The sequence below is a fragment of the Pinus tabuliformis genome, chromosome 6, assembly GCF_031772625.1.
Source record: "Pinus tabuliformis cultivar Carrire ecotype Pingquan chromosome 6, CPIR1, whole genome shotgun sequence".
Classification (NCBI taxonomy): Eukaryota; Viridiplantae; Streptophyta; class Pinopsida; order Pinales; family Pinaceae; genus Pinus; species Pinus tabuliformis.
Genome location: NC_142292.1, coordinates 1167326681 through 1167337442, shown reverse-complemented (window position 1 = coordinate 1167337442; position 10762 = coordinate 1167326681). Strand labels below are relative to the sequence as shown.

Genomic DNA, 10762 nt, shown 5'->3' with positions numbered 1-10762 from the left:
CATATTGAGCTAATATAGAGGCCCAAGCCATGGAAGTTGGACCAAGGAGATGTAGCCCAGGAGGGGTGAACTCCTTCATCAAAACATTGTGTTAAGTGTTCATGTTGATGGTTTGTTGTACTTTTCATTATTGTTGTTCAGTACTTGTTTTTCATGCTATTTTTCTCATGTATGCACATAAAACTTAATACAAATTTACCTATTTCCAATCACAAACACCATAAGAGAACCATGCACATGAAGCAATTGACAAGCATTTGTTTATAAATATGAAGTTGAAATTAGCACAACAAAACTAACATTCAACAACAGATCAACCATGAAATTTCTTTGTTTTTGTTGGCAAGGGTTACAACTGACTGCACTTGTGCTTAACATGTTAGTTCGAATGAGTCCGGGTTTTCTTGCTTCCACATCTAGGGCTGATATTTTCCGATATAGACACACCTCTTCCTCAAGTTCTCCTAAACATCTTTTTTTTTTCACTTGATGGTTTCCTTGTTTTGGTCGCTCTAGGCTTAGACAAAGGCCAATTTTATAATAGTGTCATTATCTAAATGGTATATCATTTGTTTCACTTGTCGTGAAGGCCATACCCCTTTTTGGGTACTTGTACCTATTTTAGTTTTGGGTTTTTACAAGAACCCATGACAGTTGTTTTATTATGCTTACTATTATAAGATATGCTTTTGTTTGAACTGGGTTTCACCCAGTGAAGACTGGAACAAGTTCGTGTTATATAAAAATTTGAGTCTCCATAACTGTAATAATTTAATTTATTTTCCTACTTCGCATGGGTTCGTCCCTAGTATTTCTTTCAAGATTTGCATGCATATTTAACGGTAATTGATTTTGTTTGGTAATAATTTCCTTTTTAGCTACTGCAGGCCAGAGTCTATAATTACTTAATTCCAGGTTGTGTATTATGTATCTTTGAAAGAGTTCAAGTTTGTATTATAATTATTGTAGTGGTCTTTTAATATTCATGATTTAGTTTGTTAATGAGATAGAAAACCCTAGACTGGGATTGCCTGTTGGCTGTTGGACACGAGCTAGTGGAAGCCCTTTAGAGATTCAACAACACTCTCTCAAAAAGCCCATTAGAGTTGGACTTGGGCACAATTATATATGAAGACTTGATTGGTAACTAGGTTCAAGGTTCTCATTCCATTCCTATTGCACATATGAACTAAATCTCGGTGACCAACATTTGGGTGAAAGCTGGTAGCTTCAACAATACGAAATTAAAGACTTTAGGTCCAACATGAGAAGATCCTGAACTAGAGGAGTCTAATTAGTGAATTTTTGTAATTGGAGTTTTTATTGTATATAGTTGGACTTACATTTTTTGTGGTATGAGTCCTCAAAGCTTCAAAAATCAGCGATCTTCTTGAGTTATGTAGATAAAGCTTTGTTGCTTTTTCCAGACATTTGAAAAGTACAACCTTGAATTGTGTCACATTGATAGTAGTTTTCAATAAAAAATAAAAAATATATAATCAACAAATCTGTATTTCTAATTTTAAAACCAAATAAAATTATAGTCTAATTGATTAGACAACCTAATTTTTTAAAACCAAAATAAAACTGTATTTCTCCACATTTCACTAGTTTCAATCCCACTTCTTCACCCCTGTGAGCATCACCCGATGCAATGAGTGCTAAGTGAACTATTCAAAAATCATGAGAAATTAGTCAGTTACGACTACCTCTCATGGAAATGGTCATACGTTTGAATGACTTACTTAACGCAGTTGAATCCCAAAAATGATATCTAATGTGTAATTATAATAAAAATTATATTATTAAATTAATTAAAAAATTTTAACAATTTAATTTAATTTGTGTGAGATTTATTTTTCATTAATTTTTAAATTTAAATTTTATAAAAAATATTAAATATGAATCTAAAATTTAAATATAAACTTTATAAAGGAGATTAAGATTGAAAATTAAATAATGAATATAAAATTTTAAATCTAAACTTTATAAAGGAGATTAAGAATGAAAATTAAATAATCAATATAAAATCTAGTGGATCCAAAATATAGCGAAATATAATGCTGTCGGCGACTCTGCCTAGATGGTAAGCATTTCCTTGAATAGGTCAAATATGTCACTTAAACAATTGCGACTAAAACTCTTTGAATGTGTTTGCATCCACATCCAAATTTTATTGCATGTGAAACAAGCTTTTGTACCTCTCCTGCAACGTGGAGCATTGCTATGTCTGTTGCAAATTTCTTTGAACGCGGTTGTGTTTGTTGCGGCCTTTTAAAAACCAAAGGAAATTAAGCACAAACTAACCCTGAAGCTAATAAAGCTTCACCATTCAATGCAATGCCGTAGTTCAATAGGGGAAGATATCACTGCGAGGTGATCCGGTGGAGAGATCAAACAACAGCGGCTGTACAGAGATGTTGGGTTTCTTGTGCTTCTTTGACGATAACTTCAAGGCCTCCAAATGCAGCCTCACCAAGAGTGCAACGTCAACAATATCAATTTGTGCAGCCCTGGTTCTGTTTACAGTCCTCCTGTTTATGCTTTCAACATTTGATCCTGGTAAAGTGAATTCATCACAGCCATCACTACCCATGATAGGCCCCCCGATTGAGATCAGTTTTAGTAAAAGATGGAGGGCCATGAAGAGCACAGTAAGGAAGGCTGAGAAGAGTATGCCCAAGAAGGAATGGAGCAGCAGTCGAAGCAAGTCTAGCAAACTAGCACTTCATGGAATGGGCACTCTGTTTAGAAGAGGAACCAGGGGCATGAACGAACTAGTTGTTGCACACATAGAAGAAGGAAGCACCGAAGATCAAGTCAGATGGTTTCTCAGGACTCTGCACAGATCCGGAATGACTGCAAGGGCAGATGTTGTTATTGTGTTTCCATGGAGTCCTATTCCTCCACAGATCTCGAGGGCGATTGAGGAAGAGAACAGGAGATTCATGAAGTTGTTTAACAGCCTAGTCAGGGAGGCTTCTGCCCAACAAACAATGCCAAGAACCAGCGTGAATATCAGTCATGTGGGCAAGTCTGAGCAGCTGTTATCTTCATCTAGGATTGTCATTAATAAGGGTGGAGGGGAATTTAATGTGGCGAGGGCAGTTTCTACATGTAAAATTAGTAGATTCAATTCAGGTGCATTCAAGAAGGCTGCCCAAGATAGGAATTATGGTGTGGGAGATGGAAAAGCGAATGAGCCCCTTTGGGGATCGCATAATGGGAATCAGAGCACTGAATCTGAAGTTATGTATTTTGAGCCTGTGTGGGGATCCATCGTGGGCTTCGATGTCTCGGAGCTTAATCCTGATGATGCTTTGATTGGGTTTCTGGATCAGCCCCCCATTCAGTTGAGAAGATGGGCCTGTTATCAAATGTTGTTGGGTAAGGTCAGGCATAAGTTTAAACATGTTCTCTTGACAGAAGTTAAGGGGGTTTTGGTTTTAGGTGATGCTATGGCCGTAGTTAGGAAGAAGAATGGGCTTTATTTGACTGTACAGGACAGGACCTGGAGTGATCTTCTGCTTGAGAATGGCACATGGAGTGATCCTATGCCTGAGAATGGCATAGACATTGGATTGAACAGTAAAAGAAGTAATGGTGTAAGGATGCAGGGTATATTTGAGAGCGTTTATGGGAACCAGCTGTGGAATTCGCTGGACAAAAGGGAGAAGGAGATGAAATTGGTGAACAGTGGGGTAATACTTGGCGGGATCCAACCCGTTAGGCGTTTGGCCAACGCTATGATGACGGAGATTGTGAGAGTTGCATTGCAGAGAAAGAGTAGGAATCCATTCCCTGACAGTGTTCTGCTTACATATCTTATTCAGAAGAGCTATGTGGTTGGGAAGAAGGTAATGGAGAATGTTCACACGGTTGAGAATTCGGATTCTATTGTGCATTCCTTGGAACAGACTAAGCAGAAAGATTTGTTTTTCAGAAAGAAAGCTTCTCCTTACATAATACTTCAAGGGTATGTAAATTTGGTTGGAAGAGCCAATATCACCGCTATGCTTTTGGATGACATTTGCTCATCACAGGCAGATGCGGTGGCTTATGAGGACTGTGTTTTGGCATATGCGAGATATCAGAAAAACAGATAAAACAATCATTCGGTCGGCATTGATTTTATGGTGGAGCATGTTATCAGTTTCGTATTGGGATTTTTTCAAGATTAAGTTGGCTTTGCCATTGTGCAGTGTATAGTGCAAATGACAGAATCTTCATGTATGTAGAACCAATTCCATTCCCTCTATCTTCCAGTCCCTCTATCTTGTGTTTTTTTAAACCCATGAACAAGATTGGATGATTGTATCACTATAAAGAATAATAATACTGTTCCCCAGAGTTGTTGGGAACCTTCTGTCCAGATGCAATTTCCTCTGTTCTTACTGCCTTTCTTCTGTTCATTTTCTTCTGTTCTTGCTGCCTTTTTCCCGTTTTGTTCTGGCTCTGTTCTTTCCCTCTTTTTTCTGTTTGTACGGTCGAGGATAGACTGATGAACGCGTTTCATTTTTTTAATGAATGATTGGTACCTACCTTAAAGATGCATCCTCAAAATAAAGTTTGTCCCCATTTGAAAACACACTGAAGTTTTTTTATTACTGTCAGAAGATTACACTGGCAATGTAGAACGCCCAAATCTTATGTAAATTTTGCAGACTACACTGGCTGAATTTTAGCAGTGTGTAAGCTGTCAGCTATGAAATCAGATGGTTCAATTTTTAAGAAACTTCGCTTCTGAAAGTTAAAGATGCATCCTCAAAATAAAGTTTGTCCCCATTTGAAAACACACTGAAGTTTTATTATTACTGTCAGAAGATTACACTGGCAATGTAGAACGCCCAAATCTTATGTAAATTTTGCAGACTACGCTGGCTGAATTTTAGCAGTGTGTAAGCTGTCAGCTATGAAATCAGATGGTTCAATTTGAAGAAACTTCGCTTCTGAATTCTTCCGTATTGCAAATGTCGGGGTATCAGTTTTCTTGCTCAGAGTATGCAAACTGTTAATGGGTTTGGAGAGCTTCCTGTTAATCTTAGCAGGAGTGTATTAAGTTAGGAGGGACTGTTGAAGCCCAGTTATTTCAGTAGCCTGAAAACTAACTGCAAGAAGCTGCAGATATGAACTTTGGGAGGTATGCTTTGTTTTGCAGCTGAGCAGTTTTAATTAATCATGGCTTTTGGTGGTTTTTATCCATTAAAAAAAATGATGGGCACAGGCGTAAAAGCAAATGTGAAACAACTTTGCAGCTTTTTTCTGAAACAGCAAAGTCTTTTTCATGGGAGTCTGGGACTATCTTATTTGGTTAGGCCATGGGAGTCTGGCACTATCTTATTTGGTTAGGTGGCATCTGTACGTGTGTTCCACCACCCATTAATGGAGGGGTGAATTGGTGGGCACTTGGCACTTAGAAAGAAATCATGTGAAAAAAATAATAATTATAATATTTTGGGGTGAACACCCTTCCTTGAGGCGAAAATTCAGAACCAGAAATTCATTGTTAAATATGAACACAGAAAACCGGGCTGGACTGTCGGTTGTAAGGGGCCCTGACCTGGTTGAGGTGCTGCGCTTAAAATGCTAACCAATCTGGCATGCAACTGACATTTGCAGGGTATACATTATTTTATATATAATTTGTCAGTTTGTCAAAGTGAAAATTCAGGTGCATTCATTTATGCGGTGGCACGAGACTGAAAAATTATAAATTACTTAGTGGCCTAGCTGTATGTACGATGAATTTGAGTAGGATCCGAGGTTTGAAGATTACGAGGCATCACCCTTTCACTTTTTTCCACGGCATCAAACCAGATGTGAGAATATCCTCTTCCACTTGCATTCCGAAGCCTTTAATCCCGGGCCCCAAACACATGATATCATCATTACCACCATGTGACAACCATTGCATTTACGGAGGCTGAATAGATGGATCCACGGCATCGACTTTGTCGGGATAGATTTAGTTGTTATATATATATATATATATCTATTTGACTTTGGCCGTTGGAATTTAGCAAAACCATTAGTTGTTTTATATATATACTTATTTGAAAACCATTAGTTGTTTTATATATATACTTATTTGACTTGGCCGTTGGAATTTGGCAAAACCATTTTTAGTCCAATTCTATTTTTATACGGTTTAAAATTTGATTCTAATACATATAAACAAAAGAAATATAAAAAATTTGTTTCTAATACATAGAAACAAAAGAATGTTTCTAGCCGTTTAAAATTTGTTTCTAAAATTTCATTGTGTGTAATGGAAAGAAAGAATAAATAGATTCTGGTTTTTGAATTTTAATGTATAAATAAATTTTAAAATTTGATTCTAATACATAGAAACAAAAGAAATATAAAAAAATTTGTTTCTAATACATAGAAACAAAAGAATGTTTCTAGCCGTTTAAAATTGGTTTCTAAAATTTCATTGTGTATAATGGAGAATAAATAGATTCTGGTTTTTGAATTTTAATGTATAAATAAATTTGGAATTGTCTTTAGTGTAATTTTTTTGGAAGTTTTTAAGGTGGCGTTTTCCAGTCAAATTTTTCTAAAACCAGCCGGAATTTATTGAAATCACAAATTTGATGCGTAATCCTGTGCAATCTAGGTGCCCCAGGGGTTCTCTAAGGTGCTGAATCTATATATACAGTGAAATAAACTAGTTTAAATAACACAAATCAAGATTTCACTTTAAATTTTTCCACTAAATACCAGAAAGTCCAAAAAATCACACTAAAAACAAATCCAATAAATTTAGTTAGGAAATTTGGATTGTGAATAATTTACAAATAAAATTTATGATTCTAACAAAATTTTGTTAAAATTTGAGCTTCGACATGGAAATATGGTCCAAAAAGCTTCCACAATAAAGACTACTCCACATAATTATATTTCTTAGTGATTTTTATTTGGTGAATATGAATATTTAAAGATATGTTAATATTATGGAGTAATTTTTATTTAATGATGTTTCTCTCAAGAGGTTATAGTGTCAAAATTCAGAGGGGTTGAGTAAATTTTTGTCAGTAATCAAATCATTATGTGTAAGTGGGTTTTTAATAAAATAATAATAAAATAGATATTTTTATTTGAAATGTGTAAAAAAAAATTTAAATGGATAAAAATGTAAAATTAAATATTATTATTATTTTACTTACTAAATAGATTATTATTGTTGTATTGAGGCTTCTGTGATCCATATCAAGTTTATGAGAGATTCTTCGGCATAAATTACATAATATTTCAAGTTCATGAGAAATTATTATTATTATTAAATAATGAGGAAAAAATTTGTGTTTTTATTTCAAATGTTTATTTTTTATTTGTTTTTAAATTGATGAAAGTATAATATTAAATGTTATTATTACACCATATTATTATAATAAAAATATTAAATTTCTTTTTAAATTAAGAATAACAATTTTATAAATTAAAAAATACAATTTTGGCGAAATTCATTATGATATATTACCAGTTACTTTTTTGTCTCTCTCATTTGCTTTTGATAAAACTTTATAATTAAAAATTCCTTTATTGGGTTGTCTTGGACCTCCACGGAATCATACTAAAAGAATTTAGTTATGATTGTAACGAATATCGAAGTTGAAACTTTCCCTATATGTAAAAGGACTTGAGGACTTTCCCTCGTCGAAAGATAACAACGAGATTAAAAAGTTTGTGGTGATTTGTGACTCAAACCATTATCTTATGCATAGCACGCTACCACAGCCTGCCGCCTAGGCTTAATTTATCTACCACAGCCTTCCGCCTAGGTTTAATTTATCTTTCGTGGTATGGAGGATTTAGCTTGAGATCCATACCTAGTTTAATTGGAATGTTATCCTATTTTATGAAGCTAAAACACACTAACAAGCTTTTAAACCAACAAAGATAGTATACTAATAATAAAAGAGGCCAACATGTTTTTTACTTAGCATTGTAGGTGGTTACAGAGCATTGAATGTATGGAGGAACAATGGGAACCCACTTAAAATTATTTTCTCATCTCAAATGGGCAAGTATTGTTGAAGGATACCTAACATCATTATGCACTAATATGTGGCTTTAATATATGTTAGAGTGTATAGTAAGGATGTATAATATTGATGTTTATTGGTTATTTGGGTTGGTTTACGCACTTGGAGCAGAGGTATGTAGCATTTTCCCTATAGCTTGATATTCTCAACATTGTGTTGTGACTCTTTACTTTATTGTTTTTGGAAATCAAAGGTCGTGAAGAGTGTCTCTATTTCTACATTTGCAAGTATGGCTCACTCTCATTGTCAAATGAATGTTGTGTATGGTGTGATTTGAATAAAATAAAGCAAAGTGTTACATAATACACATTATGCCATTGAAATAAATAAGACACAATAAGAAGTATTAAATAATGTCACTCTTTAGCATTGTTGGAAAGTCCAATGTGTGATCAATGGGACTTTCCAACAATGCTAAAGAGTGAGATTATTTTGTATTAAATAATATTATTATTAATAATAATAACATTATAATGTTATTATATAAAATTTATTAATAATAATAAAATTAAAAAACTATTTATTAAAAGATTTTTTAATAATAATAAAAATAAAAATAAAATACAATTTATTATAAAGGTTATAATAAAACTTTAAACATGGTTAATAATTATTATAAATAAAATTAAAAATAAAAATAAAAAATTTAAGCCGATCTCATCCTCTTAAAATCCAATTATCTTATTGCTATTTATCTTGTTCTCCTTCTATCATTATTCAGTGATTGTCCTGATGATGGATCCTTCTTGGGATTTGAAACGTTGACAAGTATGATTATTACTGTGGATATTTCGAGAGTCAACTTAAAATTAATATTATATTTTATTTTAATTTTGTGATTTAGATAATATATTTTTTGATTTATTTTTTATTCTTTATTTTGATAATAATACTTAGTTAATTTTATTTAATAAAATCCTTTTTAAAACTTAAAAAAATCTCTTTCTAAAAATGAGTAATAACTTGCTAATTTAATATTAAAACAATTTACATGTTATGTTTTGATAAATAAGATTAATATATATATATATATATATATATATATAAATAAGTCAATGTCTACTTTATACTTAATATACTTAATAATGGTCAAATTTAAATATTTAAGTTATATATATATATTTTGTGACCTAGAGCGTCACGACCTTATTCTTGTGGTACTTTTCCAACCATGTATAGGCGGGTGTGGCACCCTTATACTTTTTCTTTTTACCAATATTCAAGTATATGGACTACGCCTAAACCAACACTTAACAAATTTTATCTTCAAGTATTATACAACGAAAATAAACTTCTTCAATTAACCATATAACCAATATATATACCAATCATATATATGCACAACAGAAATCATAAACACATAAACAGATGTGGGAGGGGAAACTCCCATGTAATTGAGTCTGTCCAATATCAATATATATATTTCTGTATTTCAATTGTATAAAAATACTTTACAATTGTGCAACTAGAAAAAACTTAGCATGCAAACTTCATTTACAAAATCGTGCCTGCTAAATACACCATCGTGTTGTTCATGCATGCCTTGCCCGAGCTATCCGAATCACTTGTGCATGTGATGCACACCCCATTCATTACCCACGACACTGCTACACGTTATGCACACCCGTCATATCTTCTGCATGCCTATCGCCAATACCTGAGCGCCTTTCTGCACCCATATCACACTACACACTCATTGTTTTGCAGTTTGGGTGTTACCTGCCCGCAGGTCCACCATAGCGGTCTCGAGTCACCTGGGTCACCTCCACCCACGGTTCACACTGCCCAACAGTTCACAACCCGCAATACAGTTGGGTCACTCCAACTTGCCTTCGACTTTGCACTATACATAGTCGAGTTATACTCGACCCCCCTAGCATAGGTTGTAGCAACAACCTACCTGGCCTGTAACACGATCGTGCAACACGACCCAACCTGCAACATGTCTCCTCGTTCGACACTTGTGTAGAAACCCCAAACTGACCTGTAGCTATACTTCAGACCTGCATTACAGACTCCGCCCGTATGCCTAGTCCACCATTTTTCCTTGCTCCATGTTTCTCCTTGTTCGATGCTTGTTGATCGAATGACTTGATGCCTTAACCTCTCCCATGACACTCCATATTTATATGGAAGTGTGGAGGCTAAGTTCACCCAACCGACACATCCCTTCAATCCACCAAGGGTCGATGTGAGTTACAAATGTAGGTCGATATGCCCATGATAAACATGTCGGCCCTCTCCGTAATAAACTATGATGCTCATCACTGCCACCCATGGGTCGGCCCACGCTGCACAACTCGCTCACATGACTCAGCCCGCACATGGGCACCTTGCCTGCCTTGGGTGTGAGCTCGATCGAGCACCCAACTCGAGTCGCCTGATGCACCCTCGCCCAACGCGCCCGCTGGCCCACCGTGCACGTTTTCTCCAACTCATCCACCGCTTGTCCATCGCACAACTCGCACACAGGTCACCCGACGCACGACTCACTCGTCGTAATAGGTGGGCACCCACCCAACACAACGCGCTCACTATGTGTGCGTCCGTCATCACACATAACCGAAATCCACCTCCGAGTTACCTTTAACTGAACGATCCAACCCGAGTCGCCTTTAATCGAGCACGGGCACCCATCACACATCTCGAGTGCACCCACACACCTTCAACCACGATCGTCGGTTTTTTGACTCATTCGAGCGCTCGCCTACTTG

The 10762-nt window shown here is 35.3% G+C and overlaps 1 protein-coding gene across 1 annotated transcript; it reads left to right on the top strand.

Moving 5' to 3' along the window:
• Positions 1-2136: 2136 nt before the first annotated feature.
• On the top strand, positions 2137-5237 carry LOC149262942 (uncharacterized). The gene has a single exon (XM_089425484.1). The coding sequence runs from the start codon at positions 2418-2420 to the stop codon at positions 4104-4106; it is 1689 nt and encodes a 562-aa protein (XP_089281610.1). The 5' UTR covers positions 2137-2417; the 3' UTR covers positions 4107-5237.
• Positions 5238-10762: the final 5525 nt, after the last annotated feature.